Source organism: Glarea lozoyensis (genome assembly GCF_000409485.1).
Source record: "Glarea lozoyensis ATCC 20868 chromosome Unknown GLAREA1, whole genome shotgun sequence".
Lineage (NCBI taxonomy): Eukaryota > Fungi > Ascomycota > Leotiomycetes > Helotiales > Helotiaceae > Glarea > Glarea lozoyensis.
The window spans coordinates 516,017-534,280 of record NW_007360983.1 but is presented as its reverse complement, the minus strand read 5'-3'; the positions used below and the strand labels follow the sequence as shown (position 1 = coordinate 534,280).

The following is an 18,264-nucleotide window of genomic DNA, read 5'->3' as shown; positions in this document are numbered from 1 at the left end:
GAAAAGTTGTTTTGTAACATTCTTTTACTCGACAAATATACCACTAATTATATTATACATAATGTAACACTCTGGAAAGGTCCATTTTCTTCCAAACTTCAGTCCCCACTTCTCGTCAGCAAAGAAGGCCTAAATAAGTTGTCGTGTTATGGTAATTTAAACTCTACAAGTTTGATAAATCTGCCGTAGAAATAGAACACCAAGTTCTCAATTGCTAGAAAGGGAGTTGTAAGTACTTTTAAACAGCTTTACTCGAGCTGCGATTGTGATAAGAAAGAGGGTGGAACAGACATGATACAGAGGATATTAATTGGTAGGCGGAGTCTACGCTTTTACACTCAATATCCTGCCGCCAGCCAAAGCTATGCTCTAGTATTTATCTGGTATCATTTATAGATTTTAAAGAAGATATTAAATCTATAGAAGAGTAAGCTATCTGTCGCCGATCATTGAATCACTACCGATTTCTAGCTACCTGGACAACCCAAAACGATTTATCTAGTACATTATTCCCATAAATGAATAACTCTCCAAACAGTACTGACTTCCCCTTTCCTAATCATAGTAACCTCATCGGTTACGTTAATCTGCTCCTACATGCTGTCACTAAAGAGAAAGTCCCAAATCATTTAATCGAGAATAGCCGACGCTGTCATTGTTCTGTAGACAAACAGTACTTTGATTGAAAAAATAGGGGTTATGCCTATAAATTTGGGAATAATAATGATCAAAGAGGTTAATAATAATAGACTACTATTTGATTGATGTTTAATGACTGTAGCGAATGTGGAAAAAGAATGAGGTTATTTTTATCTATTCTGATTCTAGTGCAATTATTCTTCAATCTTACAACTCACACGAGCATGAAGAACAAACAGCCGATTGAAGCTCTTCTAATTTCCACACAATAGATACGCTCTCAGATCCACCAAACCCATCTTAAACAGAAAACATAGCATTAAAAGCGACTTCGGACACACGTTCTCTCGACAACGGCATAAGCTACGAGGCCCTGAGCTTGGTTTCTATTGACAAATGTTTCGCGGAAACTTTGGTTCATTTTCATAGTTACTCTCTTCCACTAACCAATTTATTTATCTAAAGTTGCTTACGAATTATCAAAATCTTTCGGAATCTCAAGGAAAGTAAGGTATTTGCTGCCGAAAGCTCAGTTACTACCGATTTCTACTACTTAGAATTTTTTTTTTGGATAGGTGGATATATTTCGAAGTGGAAAAAGCGCAGGACGTATACAAAAACTACTCTATATATTAGATAGATATAGTAAAGACTTTTCTCAACAAGCTATCTATCTCGCTCAACCTTCCAAGTTTCCCCTGGCATGAACCGACTTTGTGCTCTAGAATACAGGTTTCATCGAGATCTTCTTACCATAGGGTTTCCTTATATAAGTTATAGTATTACTGGTAAAATTTCTTTCATAATAAAAATGTAGTGGTCATTCTCGTGTTATGTAGACAGTCACATACTTGACTTTTAATATATGTTTGAGAATCCTGCTAGACTTGGCAACTCTGCTATCGTAGCTAATGTGCCATAGTTAAGAAGAGAACTTCACTAAACTAAGGGAATATGAGTTGAAGATATTATGAGGGAAGTAACTAAAAGAGATAGCATTATAATAGATAGGCTTTAGAGTAATATTTTATAAAGAACACTTAACTTTAAAAGACTAGTTACGTATCTCTAGAGTGTTTTCGATATATATCTATAGAGATATATATACTACCTCGAACTAATAGAACTATAGTAGTAGGAATACTATAAGTATATATTATTTTTTAATAAGTATAAATTAGACGAGGTAGTAGAGATATTCTAGACGAGAGAAGCGAAATCCTGTAAACGAAAAATAATATTTCGAATATTATAGGGGAATTAGAGGCTAGAGAAAGGATTCGCTAAAGAGGAATACCGCTAAGTGACTAAACACAGACGTGTACATTTTCCCTAGAATATCTAAATTGTTTTTTACTACTATATCTAACCCTTCTTTAAACTTATCTTGATACCCCTTCTACGTTATCTAAATTAAGTCACAAAGTACCCTTTCTGGCGTGGCGAGAAGAAATATCGTGAAAATATAATGAATATATAAAGTATTCCACATTACTTCAACTGTACTCACAAATGTAAATTGGTTGGTTATTCAACGTCTAAACACAGATGAATCAATTTTCGTATCTATAATCGCAAGAAAAATACGAACTTACCACAAATCTTTTTAATCCGGCTCTTCTACATTCCAATTTTCTTAATCCCAATCCACACAATCCCATACCCAACCTCCCTCCCCCCTCTCCCATCCGTTAAAAAAAAGCAATTACCAACCCCTTTTCCCCTTTCCTCCTCATTTCTCATTCCATCATCCCTACCACAGGATCTTCAACCCCCCCTTCCATTCCATCAACCAAACTCCCTTTCCAACCATTCATTCCAAAGCCTAACAATATATCACTTTCATCCCCCCCTTCCCCCCCTATCCCTCCTTCCTCACAAATACACAACCTTCCTCCCCGAGATGGAGAACGGCGAACTACCAAGTCCTCGGTATTCGTCTGCGTGATACACGGTACTACAGGTGCGACGGCAATTTCCCAGAGTCGTGGGTTTGGGAGATGCAGGTAGCCGTTTTGCGCTGTACGTTTCCGTTGTGGTGGTGCATATGATTTTCGGTGGGCGAACTTTTTGTTGGGGAGTTGCATGGTGGTGGTTTGTGAGGTTGGATGGTGGGATTCAAATTAAGTCTTGGGAGTGGCTTTGAAGTTGCAGCACTGGTGTTTGGTGTGAGATGATTTATGCTAGAAAACCTATTCAGGAAAATAATTCATGCCAGGCTGCGCGATTACAGTCAGACCGCAAGACACAATTCTAGATGCCTAACCTTAGTTCTCGAGGATACATAATAAGTCACGATCTGAAGCTGACCGAGGAAATGATGAGTTCGTCGCAATGTGGCTTGTGGAGGACAATCTGAGTATATCAGTAACCTACCGACCTATTTTTTTTTTAAGATAGTCTTTGAATCTTGTGTGAATGCAAGGATGAGAAAATGTTTCGCTACTCAAAATGATGGCCGTTATACACTACACGTATTTCATCAAACGAATCGAAGAAACACCTGCTGTTAATTACCTACCTATTTCCCTACTGCGAAAGGGAGAGAATAAGATCTCACGATCTCAATGAATCAATCAAAATATCACACATTCTACACTTCAACACCAGTAGTAGTCTGATACCGAAAAAGTATACACCACAGCTACGCCGCTCCAGCAAAGAATGCGGCTCTTTCCATTCCGCCCCAATCTGACCAGTCACCTGGAGAAGCCCGACAGGCAACACGCATTATCTAGCCAATTTACATGTTTCCAAAATTAACAACACCACCCAGGCGTGGGGGTCGGAAAAACCAATACATCTCCATCTCGTGTAACCGTCATCCTAGACTTAAAATTGGACAATCCAGAGGGGTAAAAATGCAGTCAGCACTTTACACCATCTGATATGGAGGAGCTTAATTTTCGATTTTTAATATGTAGCCCTAGCCAAGAAACTAGGCAGAAGGAAGTGGTGCAGATGAGGGTTGCAAAGATAAATAAGATGAGAATATCCACGTGGCGAATGTAGAGGGAGGATATGCAACTTGAGAAGCCATATTACTCTAAGCTGGTCACAGCATACGCTGCAGGTACGAGCCAGTCGAGCGTAGTGGCCTGGGAGTCGCCTGGGACATCAGCCACCAAAACTGTAGAGTCTGTGCCGAGCTGGTATCGAGATGGTATCAATGTTATACCTCGAGTCTCTGACCGTTCCGCCCGTGTACTCGAACGTTTTGTTTACCTGAGTCAAAAGGATTCTGGTTTCTGTCGAGCAGCAACGTACCTGCGTCTTTCATCTGATGTGCCCCTTTTCCTTGCGTCGTCTTTCCACGTGGACGCTTAGATACACTTTTCGGTCTGATTACCGACTAGCAAACCTTGAAAGGCGGGTTCAAGAACAAGGTGCAAATCACGAAAACGACTTGTTTCTGTGGCGGTGCGAGGGTTCGGACATGACATTTGGTCGCTCGGATCATGCGTTTTGTTTACCTGTTGACCTGACCCCCAGCTGTCACGGTTTGGCGCAAAGCACAAACCGTGACGAATCATGACCGAAGAAGGGCGAAATTCGGTGGATGAAATGAGGATGAGGGCGTGGGTTTATTTTCAGCGGCGGTGAGTGATTCGTAATGTTAGAAAGCATCCTTTTCGTCCATGAGCGTGTATGAAGGGCGTGTGAAGAAAATGGGAGCCTGTGATGTTGAACTGTTTTCCGCGCGCGAAATACCTTCCCGTACGTGCCTCTGCCTGCCCCGCCATTCCAGCTGGGGTGTCTTGTGGTGACTAGGAATGTCGATGACCACTCGACCAGGGCATATCTCAGTGGATTCCATGGAGTGAGGCCGATATTGAAGTGCACTAGAGGACGACGACATGTACAACATTTACATTTAGCCTATGGATCTCATCCCGGCTGCCATGCCGATTGTCGAGGCAGCGTAGGATTAGGATTCGAGGTATCCGATGCCATCGCGATACAAAGTAATTCCAACAAGTGTGACAACGGCGAGACTTTGAGAGAGCCAAAGATGTTGTCGTTTCGAGCCCGATGAAGCTGTGAGAGGGCGCAAAACCACGCGGGAGGAGAGTTTCAAGGACATCGCCGACCTGTGGTCACGATTCGACCTATCACCGTGGGTGCTTCTCGTTCTTGCGCCAATGAATGGAGCCTCGGATGCCAAGCAAGCTGCAGATGCAGACCGTCCACAGGGGAGGTGGAGAGGGACAAGCTGCATCGCCAGGATTCTGAATGGTGGATGTGATCATGGGCATCGAGGAGTCGAGGGGTTTATATGGATGATAACTTCTCAGATATCGACCGGGGACAGACATCGTTCGCTTCGGCGTCCTGACTGTCGGGACAAAAGGGACTCCTCGTCTCTACCCGCTTTGAGCGCCCACATGAAGGACGAAGACGAAGTACTGGGAGAGGAAAGAATATTGGGGGCCCGCCCCTCGTAGATGATCGACGACGACGATGATGGGAGTGATGATGATGGCGCGCGCTAGCAATTACTTAATTTTGACTCCATAGAGTCCTGAGTCTGTTCTCAACAAGTGTTGATTGACTCTTGGGCCTCGAGATATGAAGATGTATTTTGGGAGATTAATCTCCTAACCTTCATCGATTCACAGTCAAGTAATCGACATTCATCAGTCGATGGGCACTCCAGTAACACAGGAGTCAGGACAAGGAGAGACGGCTACCTGAGCCAAGATGCTGCACACGATACCACCAACACGATCGAGAACAAAATACCAAACTCTCATATGCCATCTGCATCATCATAGGACCAGACACCCGGAAAACCGTCAAAGTCTCAGACTTTCGGCGGTAACGGACACGGAGAAATTGTCAACGGTAGTTCGTAACTCGTATCAGGACGAGATGCGATAGGACAGCCATGGTTTGTAGAGGCTTGCCTTTTGAGGAACATGAATCGCCCGACGGAGCCGACTGACAGGTCCAGAACGGCTCTTGAAGGTTGGATGCAGCAGCAGCGTGGTGTTGTTCCGATGTTCAGTGCTCACATACCTTTTAGCCAGCCACAGAGAGGTATCGTTCCAACGTCCAGGGACAGTTGAGAGCAAAAGCCACGGCCGTAGTCTGCAAGCGGTTTAGCTACGCTTGATCTGAATGCCCCGGGGAAGATCCCAAAGCTTTCCCTGAGCCGTGGCCCTAAAATAGAGGAGGCTCTAGGAGGCTATGCCAGATCTGGGGCTAGGGCGCGAAGTATATCCTCCACTTCACCCCTTTGGGATGGGTAGAGGTCCATCCAGCACAGCCGATGATTTCCTAAAGCAGCTGGTGCTGGAACGAGAGGCGAGTGACGGGCACTTTGCGGCAGGCTAGCCTTGGATTGTGCTGGGTGCAGCTGATTCCATCTGTCGGAGTCTGCAACAAAGGCCGACGCAGTACGGAGGTACTTGCGATTTTGGTGAAGCGGATTTCGGTTTGGTGACAGTTTGGGATCGTGGATTTAACACCAGAGTCTAGAAAGACGACAAGCAAAAAGCAAAAGAGGAAGGAGAGACTGAGACTTGTGCCGAATGGGGGAAAATAGGGCTGTTGCAGCTTGGGGGCCATGATCATCGGGCAAGATTCACGACTCACGATACTTCTTCTTCTTCTACTTCACTTGTTGACAGGTGCAAGTCTCCCACTGACACCTGCTACTGAGATCAATCCTCCGACGTCAAAAGTTACGAACCAGTTTCCAAAAGTAACCTCACTCATACCATCTCCAACTTCAAATCATTCTTGCAACAGCAACTGCAGGACCCTCAACGCACCAGTCTCCTGCCACCACTTGCGCCCTCCGCCCTTTTCAACCCCAGACTTTGCAAGTTGTGCATGTCTCTCAGTCTCAGTCCCCGTCTCTCAGACTGGTTTGTGCCTGGCAAGATGACACTGCTTGTGCGTGCGGCGCAGCGGGAGCGAGACGTGGGAGACTCTTCCTCGCTGCACATCTTCTGCGGGAGCAGCCAATTGCTGGGTGCGCTGGCGTTTCTGCGGGGGCACAACTGAGCGAGTCGCTGCATCCCGGAAAGTCGGAGCAGCTGCAACTTTTCTCCACGAAAGACGACAACCATCACCATCGTGACATCTGCGAATAACGGACCGTGTTGGACGCCGCTTGCAGCTTGCCAGCGACTGTTGGAACACCACCTTTTGCCGTCGGGCCTGTGATAACCCCAACTTCTTGGGCTGCTATTATCCTCATCTTCCGTGGTCCAGACCGCGACGTAGGTAACTTCTTAGTCGAGGTCGCGGAGGAAGCGACATCAAACGTCTTTACCAACGAGCGGCTCTCTTCCAACTCGTCCCAACACACGCGCAGATGTTGTTTTACCTCGGTGCCATGCAACGGTTCCGATCTGCGAGATACGGCAATGACCTTCCCAGATTTTACCACTGGATTTCTGTTTGGACAGAACAATACATACAGCACATACTCCACACACTGCTGCAGTGCACAGCTTGATGCCATGTTTTCTGCTGCATCTCTTCTTCACCCGCTGGCCGCCAACAATCTCCTCCATCACCAACTCCCATCCTCGACTGCTGGAATTCGAGGTGGTGGCCCTGCAGCTTGTCCCGCAGCGCCAGCAACACAGAAAGCTGGCCGCATCATGCAAGAACAAGGCCAGGAAGACCGAAATAGCTGACGTCCTGGACCGTACCACATGAGACATCCCTGAGGCAACTCATGCAGCTCATCCCATCCATCTAACTTTCTCGTCTCCGAAATCAATCATCTCCTTGTCCCCTCACGAGCCACCACATATCACCGTGGAAGTACTTTGTGGTTGGAGAACCGCCTGGAGTATACTTCTACGTTTTCTTTCTATATCAACACGAATTGTAAGATATAGGTTGCGCAGTTACTGTTGAAGTATCACTCTATGGCAGTGCACCGCGTGCTGCTTTTGTGTTTCCCGAATTAACTTTGACTTTCTCGATACATGTCGGATGGCAGTCTAGTAAAATGACCCAAGATGGTGTGCATATTTGTAATTGTAGCAATTTCATACGAGCTCCAGAAAGTCAAAATCGGTACACGATGTCAAGTAATTAGGCTTGACGCAATATCGTATGTTTGTTTACATTCCGACCCAAGTCAACACTTTTAGAGCCTTCTTTGGATCCGTGGAAGCCCATCGGAAGACTCTGTAGATAACTCACTATGAGGTTACAAGGTAAATTAGGCGATTACTTGGCGAGCCTGGCTAGAACTTTGCGGACTCTAACATCGGACTCTTACTTTGTCCATTCAACACGAGATTTGACCACAACTTTTCAGCCCTCATTTCATGTTTAGTGTTCAAAAGCCTTGCAAATCACAAATCATCCGCCCAAGAGGCTTTCGGCGTCAAGATTCGTGTTGTTGGACCGGTTGGTCTTGAGCCCGGGGCCGACCTTTCGGAAAACGACATTCAATGTCTCCCTCATTGGTTGACGACATGATCCGCGGACGTGGGATCTCAACGTGTACAAGAGGCAGTTGCTAGTTCCCGATCGGGAGGGAGAGTAACCTAGACAGGCTGAAATGAATCCGACGATAAGAGTTTTGGGGATGTCCTCACTGTTTTCACCACATCTCGAGCCTTCTGAAGCCTTAGCCTTGCGATGTACCTGAGAGAAGCGTGTCGTTATCTGGCGGTGCCCTGCAGCCAGACCAGGCTAGACAGCGCCAACGGAGTGAAAGTAGATAAAGTGAGCGAAAAGCGGGCTCAAAGATCACCGAACCGCTAATGACATGATGGTAAAAATTAGAAAGCGGCTAGAGATAAGTTCATGACGCCGGCAAAAATCCAACCAAGACCAACGCTACTTTCCACCTGGCTGAGCTACGTAACTCGTGGCAGGATGAAGAGAACCGAGAATTTCTATGGACGTATCTCTGGCTATCATCAGTTCCGAGCAGTGCTAGGAGAATATCCAAGGCAGCCCCCGCTGAGGACTAATTCTGACCTCGGAGCTGGAAGTGACAAGTACTTCTTGTCGATCCAGACTCGGAGGAAGAAACAACCGTCGGTCGCGGCAGTCTGTTCTGGACTTTGCAGTGTCTATCACATCGCGACATCAAAGTCACTCACCTACAAGAAAGTCTCACCTCGAGTACTTTGTTCCTTCGCCCCTCTCCCTCTGCAGCGGTAATGGCGCGCCAGGCCAATCAGCATGGGAGAGAGCGTGCACTAGGGACCCGTGTTCAAGGGGCCGCTCTGCATGGGCAGACAGCGGACCTCAAGGTCACTGCTGGTGAAATGCGGTGGCCTAGCTTGGCCCGGCTGGTGAGGCCAGAGATGCAGCCATAAATCATCCTGTGCGAGTAAGGTCGCGCTAACGCTGGATCAGAAGCTTGTCAGGTTGGGACGATGAAGCAACGGAAGTCTGGTAAGCGGTGCCAGTCTGGTGAAGCAGTAGGTAGCAGTCGCTGTTCGATTGACCTGCGAACGCTTCGAACGGCATAGCCACACCTCAGCGTGGAGGGCAGAGGGTCATCGCAGTGCAGCCATCCACTGCCCTATGGCGGCAGCAGCCCGCACCAAAAAAGATACCTTTGATGCAAGCCGACGCAAACAGCGTGCGAGTTGGGATGGCTCGGGCAGGACAAGCCCAAGACAACCAGACCACCCCAAGACGAGGGGGCAACCACAGCCAAGGGGGGGAGCAAAGTGACGAGGCTCAGGGATACCACGCGCTGAAATCGCAGCACGCTTGCAATCATCGGGGCCTTGCGCACCTCGACTTGGTGCCCCTGTTTAAGCGACCAGGGCTGCCGGGCAGAGTGAGTGAGCAAGCGAAGGCAGGGCCCCCCCCTATCTCGCCCCCAACGCAACAAAGCCCCCGGTGATGGGTGAGAGGCTTTTCGAAAAGTGTGGTTGATCCGGGTGATGGACCTCCAGGACATGACGAAGGGTCTGGTTTTCACAGGACCATGGTTGAAAAGAGTTGAAATGCAGATGTGGATGTGCAGCAGCAGTCCATGTGGATTGCAAAGGGTCCCCAGCCAAGCCACACATCATAGAAGATGCTTTTGAGCTGGCACCTAGCCATCTAGCCATCTAGCCCGTGGTGGAAAGAGGAAAAGAGGAAAACAACCTCGGGAGGGCAGCGGGAGCGAGGGGAGTCAGGATAAAGAGAAAGCTCCAGGCCAGCCAGGCCCAGCACCCAGGGCGAAGGGCATCAAGGGCTCAGCAGAACCAAGATCTCATCGAGGGAGCCCGTACATACATAGATACTACCTGTGACCCCTCATACGGCAGTTCTTGTTCTTCTTCTCTTTCTCTTGAGATCAGCATTCGAATCCATACTTATTACAAACGTATTTTCTCACTGGTACGGGACCTGCCATTAGTCCAACACCCGCTCACCACGACCACTCGCAACTCCCCCACCGCGGTCATTGACACGGATTTTACGGATTAAACTGCACCAAATAACCATCCAAATTGCGTCGTAGCACCCTCGAGCCACTTTCCTTGGTCCGCCGTAGCAGACTGGACGCCCCGTGTGTACGGTCGTGTATGGGCACTGGCACTGGCACTGACTGCGACCGGGACCAGCACTGCTCTGTAGGGTGGACGCCACGGATCCAGAAACCTATGGTTGTACCGCCACAGATCTACCGCCAAAACACCAAGCGCTTCTCACCTCTCACTACCACCTCCACCACTCCACTTAACCTCTCCCGTATGTGCCTCCTTCTCTTCTTCTTTTAACTCTCCACCCTTCCCGCCGCAACCCTCCTCCTCCTCGAATCCTTCCTCCCTTTGGTCTCTCCTTGACGCTCATCTCAGCAGCAGCACCATCGTCGTCGTCTTCCGCTCTTTGTTCGCGTCCCAACAATCGTTCGTCGCTCAAAGTACTACTCGCTGTTGCTTCGCTTCTCCGTTGCGTTAGTCCTTCCGCCGTAATCGATACCACCAACTTTCGTTCTTGCACGCCGAATCCAGCGATCTATTGATTTTATATTTCCACAAGATATCCCGCTCAGAAGTCATCCGTCACAGTCGACCGTCTTCCATCCTGTTGATTGTTTATCCATTGTACTTTTATCGCATCCTCCATCGACACCATTCCCACCACTGTCGAGCTCATTCAGCCAGTTCTCACTGCACGGTCTCAGTCATTAACTTGAACTCGACCTGAGAATTTATTAGAACCACCAGCGATTCCTTAACACATCAATTGCACCCATAGACTTTACGACACAGCTCCGCATACGTTCAAAAGCATCTTCATCTACTTACTGGCCGGCGTGTGGGTTCTTACTTCCTTGGCGGGCGAACAACCTATACAATGCAGAACATGATATACCACCCCAACCCCAACTTCCAACACTACCAGCATCAGCACGAGCAGCATCTCAATCAGCAGGCATTATCTCATTTTGAAATGCAGAACCTCCACAACTATGCGATGGCCCAGCAAAACGCCCAATTATTAAACATGCCTCCAGCGAAAACCAATGAGACCAAGCCTCGTCTGGGAAAGGACGAGGTCGACATCCTCGAGCGAGAATTTAGAGAAAATCCAAAACCCACAACCAAGGTCAAGCAGAAGTTTGCACGGGAGATGGGAGTCGAGTTGCCGCGGATTAACGTATGTATAACAGGTACTCTGGTGCGTTCTTGCTGACCAGGCGTAGAATTGGTTCCAAAACAGACGAGCAAAGCGGAAGCAGGTGGACAAGCAGCAAGCATATGAAGCCGGGCAAGCGCAAGAAGCCTTGGGAATGTCCGATTCAGCCTCCTCCCCAGATTTGTACAATGTCACTGGATTTTTCGATGAGATGCAACAGACAAGCCCATATCCTCCACCATCGGGTCCCCCACCCGCAGCCGCATCTTACAACCCGCAATACTCTGATCCCACTGGTGCCAGCATGGAGTCGCTGCAACGAACAATGGCTGCTGCCCAAGCGTCACATCCAGAGTTTCAAAATGGGTTTTTCGCTCCTGACGATATCATGAACTTTCAAGGTTCAATGGTCCACGAGTCGACAGAAGACCGAGCCCAGTTTCCTTTGCCAGAGCCATTAGCCACACCATACACTGAGACCTTCCCTGCAAATTTCACCAGCAACATTTATAACTCACCCCAATCGACATCGGACCTCGGATTTTCTTCTGATGATATGGCCAATCAGACACCAATGCCTTATGACCATGCTCCATCATTCAACCCCGAGTCCAACGAGTCTCAAGCCACACCTTTTCCCTCGGAACTTATTCAACAACAATTCGACGGTTTACCTTCCCTTACTCACGATTCCAGCGAAAGCCAGAGTCCGCAGGAAAGCAATGAATCACACAACAGTCTTGACTACACGCTCGATATTTTCGAGTCTGAAGAGGGTGATGACATTTCATTAGCACCACCAGCTCCATCGATTCCCTTCAAATCACCAGCGCCCATGGACATTGCATCGCGTCGAAAGGTGCAGAAGCCCACGAATTTAGTTTCGGGCAACTTCAGGAACCGACCTTCAATGGGCCCGAGAACCGTATCGCACGCAGATGGCTTCCGTCGAGGTGTAGAAAGCCCGCTTGCATCCCCAATGCGTCGGATCGCTTCAGCCGGTGGGAACCGACCTAGTGGTGGGAATGTCATTTCCGGACGTATCTGCAAACCAGGAGTCGAATCAGCTCAACGATCACCAATTGTTATGGGTGGTTTTATGGATGAAGCGACTTTTGAACGTGTCAAGACTTTCCGAAGACCTGGAATCCGCAATCCTCCATCTCTTACTGCGCTTTCATCGCTCAATAGCAGCCTCGCTCCACCAACTCCAATGTCCCCATCTGGAAGAGAGATGGGTTTCAAACGTGATGGTCCAGCGTCAACAGCTTCTCCTCATGAGGGTAGCATGAATTCTTATATATTTAACAGCAGTGCCAATGGGTGCTTCACCGCCGTGGAGAGCGATCAGAATCTCACATCGCCTCCAGTCACACCGCACAACCAGCTCGTCACTCCAGGAAGTGGATGGCCAAACGCTACTGATTTCCAAGACAGACAATGGGCGTTTGAGGTTCCAGATGAGCCACTGTACACACCTGCCAACGAGAACTTCCACCCAGAACTCCACATGCCACAACCACAACCATTGTACATAAACAGCATGAGCCAGCCCATCTCCCCCGAATTCGCTCTCGCACAGCGATTCAACACCACCGACATCTACCAACAAGACACCGGTTCTCCACAGTTCAAACACGAGTCTCCCCAATATACCTTATCTGCACAGAATAATACCGAGTATTCTTTCCCTGACGCCCAGGGTCAATATCCTCACCTCCTTACTTCAGCCTCGGCGATGGCGAAACAAAAAACGTTTCAATTCTCGCATACCACACAGGCGGATTTCCCTAAGAAATGAGGAATCATTTAGAGCAAGAGAAAGGAGTTACAAGCTGTTTGGATATTTAGTGTTGGATGCAAAAATGTGATACCTGGGTTAGAGATATACTGCATATCTATCCCGCCACCCCGTCTTTGAACTTGGAGTTTTTTTTATCGTTAATCATAATTGGGATGGGAGGGTGGATGTTAAGACATCTTTGTTTTTGCGAACGGGAGAAATGTGTTCTTGTTGGTTGGTCTCATTAATACCCGATAGGAAGGGAGGATATGATTGAATTGATTTGATGTATGAAAAATGAATGGTATTTGTGTGAGGAAATATAGGTGCGAGGAGAAGAGGGTAAAGGGGAGATGGGGATGAGGCGAGGAGAGGGGAAGGAGGAAAAGGTGGATATATATACAACCTTCTTGTAATATTATTAGTTGTACTAGTGGTAGTACAGACAGTACTTTATTCATTTTTTGAAGCACTTTTTGCGAGCGTTTTCTTGATTTTTTTGCTTTGCGAGCGATGAGTCGGTATCGGGCGGTTATAGAGATTTGGTGGTGGGTAATTTGTAATTTGTAATATAGATGGTGGGATAGGGTATACAGTACTATCAAAGGGAAAAGCGAGAAGGTTATTTGGAAATACATAAATATTTGTATTTATGAGTTTTTGATTTGGGGGTTTTGTGATGTTGTGATATTGTGATGTTGTGGGATAATATCTCTTGCGAGATAACTAAATGAGTAAGGTGAAGTGATGTTTGTAATAGGTACCTATAGGGAGCTGGTTGTACATGACGTAAATCTGTTATATTTATATCCATGACTAGGGATGAAGGCGATGGAGTGATTGAGGATGAGATATAACTTGGAGAATAGAATTGTAACTGTAAAACTGGGTCTAAAATAAAGACGGTAAAGCAAATTGTTTTTTCTTGCTTTTTGGAGGGGGAGGGATTTGCTTAGCGATGTTGTGGCGAAGGGTTTTGGTGAGAGGGGTGGAGAGGCATTTTGTGAGGAGTGGAGTGAGTGGAAATGTAGGAATCGATGACGGATATATTTTCGGTGACAAGACTTAGCTTCGAGCTTTTATTCTTTCTGTGGTAATATAGTTGGGTGATGGGGAGTGTGAGGGGGGAAATTGAAGGACTTGAAGAGAGGGGAGAGGAAATGGGTGTTGTTATGGTGGGTGGAGGTATGTATATGCACAGCACACAGCTTGTCTTGTAGTACTTTCCGTAATTGCGGAATGGATGTTGGGGGGTGAGATGGGAGGGTGTTGGGGGTTTTATAGGAGGGTTAATAAGGATTAATTTTCACGCTGAAAATTCGGGATAAGAATTCAAATTTTAATTTATAACTGAATGTAATTCTCTCAACGACGCTTATTCTTACTACAAAGTTTAATCAGAAGCAAGCATTGTCAAGACAACCAAATAGCTTACCTGACTTGATACTACTAACATTCAGCAAAATCTCCCGACTATTCTGGGACATTTGTTTTGGCTTCTGGATGGAGAAGGATTTTTGATTGGTGGTTTTAGATAGATGAAGATAAGGTGTACGGGGTGCTTTGTTGACTAATAGGTGGTTCCGGGTGGTGGGCTGGGAACAGTGGGAAGTGCGTGTTTATTAATAGAGAGGGTTTGTTGTGTTGGTGGGCTGGGAAGACAGATCTGGAAACTGTCGATTGTGGGTGTGGAGGTTTGACAGGATGTGTATGTGGTGGCAGTGGTGGAGAAAGCGTAGGGATTAGTGGTTCTGAGGGTGTGTGTGGGTAAAAAGTGTGGTTTTGTGTTTTGATGGGACTGTAGATGGAGAAGGAGAGGAAGTTGTCACTGAAATAGATGTTGCTGCCGAAATCTACGTTCTTGATGTAGATAAAATTTCAGCTTTCTTGTCGTGTGTACTATGACGCTTTTATTGGATGCAAGCTATCATCTTCAGCATGAATGAAAGGAGAACTGAGAACGGCACTTATGATTCCCATTTTGTTAGGCTTTCGTATACTAATCTGCTTTGTTCAGTTAACGATGCTATTGCGAGATGCTTTCATAAAGGATAGTCATCGTGAGTTAAAAGGAGGACGTATTGCGATTTTTGTGGAAGCGGAATAGTAGAGGGAGGTGTGAGGATATGCTTATTTATTGAAGGCTTGAAGCTTGTGGATGATGGTACATGGGAATGGAATTAAGGTTAATAACTTAGGGGTTTTACTTTTACTTTTCGTTTCGAAATTAACCAATTTTTGAATTACGTTTAGGATACAAAAGGAGTAAGTGTAGGTCGGAAGAGGTGAGTTATTAATGGGGGGTTTTGACGGTTGATGAGAGATAGCGAGAAGAGTCGAGACCGGGAACTATGACCCGACTGAGGGAGAAGGGAGTTTCAAGGGATGGGGATGAGATGGAAATGGAAATGGGATGTTAGGATGAGAGGTTTGTAGAAATGACCTTAGGGAATGAATGGGGTGTAGATATTTGGGGTGTAAAATAAAAAGGGGAAGTTGTCACCGATTTTGAAGTCACCACCGATTCTCACTCTTTCCCCTAATAAATACAGAATATTCTTCAAGTGCATAACACTGGAACCCCCCTAGTAATCCAAGCTACTTAATACAAAACAACTCAAACATCATAAAACAAAAAATATTTATCTATCATTACTATATCGACAGCTTCTCCTATAATAATCAATGACGGTCTCGTTGACATGTTTTGCAGGCGAGATCTCTCTGTGAAGAAAACTGGATTTTCAACTGGAAGGGAGAGGATGGGAGAGGAAAGGGGGGAGAAGGGGTTGGATTTTATAGAGATTCGGGAGATATTTAGAGATGGGAAGTGAAAGATGTGTTAAAAGTTTTGGGATTTCGGTTTTCTGTGGTTGGGAGACGGGGTGGAATGAGAACGTCGAAGAGATGGGATAGATCTGTATGTTGTTTTTATTGATTTTTGGAAATAGGAAGAAGTTCACGAGTTGTCACATTGATAACTTTGGCTGAAGGTAGACAAAAGAAGTGGAAAACACAATTAGATTGTTTTAGGGCAGGCTAACAAGATATAGTACAGAATTGCAGGTGAGTCGACAAAATCTTGTATTTCTTCAATTGAATTGACAAATATTAAGTAATTTGTCTATCATTTTGAGAAAATAAGACGAGCTCTGTACAAAACTTTAAAATTGTAGGAGGTACGCATCTAGGTACACATAGTAATAAAATACAGGATGTAGGAGATTGCTGCTCGTGATCCAACGGGGATAAGGAGCGAAGCCCGAGCATCAAAAGTGGGTCCTTCGGTTGAGGCTATTCGCAAGTGAAAAGGGAGTTGAGCACGAAGTGAAGTGCAAAGTAATCGCGATGAGGGGTAGAGAGTTCGACAAGTCGTCCGGTGACTCATCTCAATAGTTGATTTCGCGAATTGGGATAAAAACCAGACGATTTGGAATGCTGGTTGCAACTGAGTCTACAAGCATGCGATTTCAGCATCCAGTGACAATGGTGAATGGCGACAAACTTCCCGTTGATGGTTCAAATGAGATTAGCATGCATGTTGGTAACGTGCCTTAGGCCATCACCTCAGACCTCAGAACTCCACGAGTTCATCGCATAATTTCTTGAGCATCGCAACCTCCATCATCCACAAAACAATACAATGATCCAAATTATCGACGTAAAGGGAAATACCCGCGAGCGCCGCACTGCCACTCACACCCACATCAAAGGACTAGGTCTTGGTGAAGATGGTCATGCAGAGAAACAATCTGGAGGGTTTGTCGGTCAAGCTGCCGCGAGAGAGGTTTGTCACAAATAATTCGCAACGAGGTACGGTGCTAACGAATCTCAGGCATGTGGTATCATCGTCGACCTCATCCGCACCAAGAAAATGTCAGGGCGCGCAGTTCTTCTAGCTGGCGGTCCAGGAACCGGGAAAACAGCATTAGCATTAGCCGTCAGCCATGAACTCGGAACAAAGGTGCCTTTCTGTTCAATGGTCGGTAGCGAAGTATACTCGACCGAAGTTAAAAAGACAGAGGCGTTGATGGAGAATTTCCGTCGTGCTATTGGTCTACGAATCCGGGAGACGAAGGACGTATACGAGGGAGAGGTCACCGAGTTGACACCAGAAGAAGCTGAGAACCCATTGGGAGCATACGGCAGAACTATCAACAGTCTAGTGATTGGCATGAAGGCTGGTAGAGGTACGAAGAAGCTACGACTAGATCCTAGTATTTACGAGGCTCTACAGAAAGAAAGAGTCACGGTTGGAGATGTTATATACATCGAACAAAATACTGGCGCGTGTAAACGTATCGGCAGATCAGACGCGTATGCTACGGAGTTCGATCTCGAGGCTGAGGAGTACGTGCCGTTACCAAAGGGAGACGTTCATAAGAAAAAGGAAATCGTCCAAGATGTCACTCTACATGATTTAGATCTTGCAAATGCCAGGCCGCAAGGTGGACAAGATGTGATGAGTATGATGGGCCAATTAATGAAACCCAAATTAACAGAAATCACGGATAAATTGCGAGAGGAAATCAACAAAGTCGTCAATCGATATATTGATCAGGGTGTTGCCGAACTGGTTCCTGGTGTCCTTTTCATTGATGAGGTATGTTTTTATCTAACTTCCCAACCTGTTTCCAGACCTGACTGGGTATAGGTTCACATGCTTGACATTGAATGCTTCACATATCTCAATCGAGCGCTTGAATCGAGTATTTCACCTATCGTCATTCTTGCGTCAAACCGTGGTATGTGTACCATCCGCGGCACCTCAGATATTGTCGCAGCCCACGGTATCCCTTCCGATCTTCTCGCTCGCCTTCTTATAATCCCTACTCATGCATACAACGCGGACGAAATCGAAAGGATCATTCGAATTCGGGTCAAGGCGGAAAGTTTGAGGATTACTGAGCCTGCACTCCAGAAGGTTGCTCAACATGGCGTTCAGACGAGCTTGCGATATGCACTTCAGCTGCTGACTCCGGCCAGTATCTTGGCTCGTGTTAATGGGAGAGATATGATTGATGTGGTGGATGTTGTGGAGTGCGAGAGTTTGTTTATTGATGCTAGTAGAAGTGCTGCTAATGCGCACAATGAGTTTCTTTCCTAATGCTTCAGACTCCATGAGCCTTTTAAAGGCATACAGGCAGTGGCGTTTTGGGTAGGAGCTCGTGGTAGGTAAATAAGTGTCAGGAGTCTTCAATACTCTGGAACGCTTTGATCAGTTTACTATTCACAATACAGCATACTAATGTCCTGGCAACAACCATGTC

The 18,264-nt window shown here is 46.5% G+C and overlaps 3 protein-coding genes across 3 annotated transcripts; all 3 read left to right on the top strand.

The window, feature by feature from the left end:
• Positions 1-7,016: 7,016 nt before the first annotated feature.
• GLAREA_08829 (uncharacterized protein) lies at positions 7,017-7,292 on the top strand (the record flags this gene model as incomplete). The annotated part of the gene is made up of 1 exon (XM_008077790.1): positions 7,017-7,292. One exon carries the CDS (start codon positions 7,017-7,019, stop codon positions 7,290-7,292), a length of 276 nt encoding a protein of 91 aa, XP_008075981.1.
• Positions 7,293-11,079: 3,787 nt separating this feature from the next.
• Positions 11,080-13,012, top strand: GLAREA_08828 (Homeo; the record flags this gene model as incomplete). Its single annotated transcript, XM_008077789.1, has 2 exons — positions 11,080-11,232; positions 11,279-13,012. The coding sequence occupies 2 exons, from the start codon at positions 11,080-11,082 to the stop codon at positions 13,010-13,012; spliced, it is 1,887 nt and encodes a 628-aa protein (XP_008075980.1).
• A 3,625-nt stretch (positions 13,013-16,637) lies between these two features.
• GLAREA_08827 (P-loop containing nucleoside triphosphate hydrolase) lies at positions 16,638-18,101 on the top strand (the record flags this gene model as incomplete). Its single annotated transcript, XM_008077788.1, has 3 exons — positions 16,638-16,781; positions 16,830-17,597; positions 17,649-18,101. 3 exons carry the CDS (start codon positions 16,638-16,640, stop codon positions 18,099-18,101), a joined length of 1,365 nt encoding a protein of 454 aa, XP_008075979.1.
• Between the last annotated feature and the right edge of the window lie 163 nt (positions 18,102-18,264).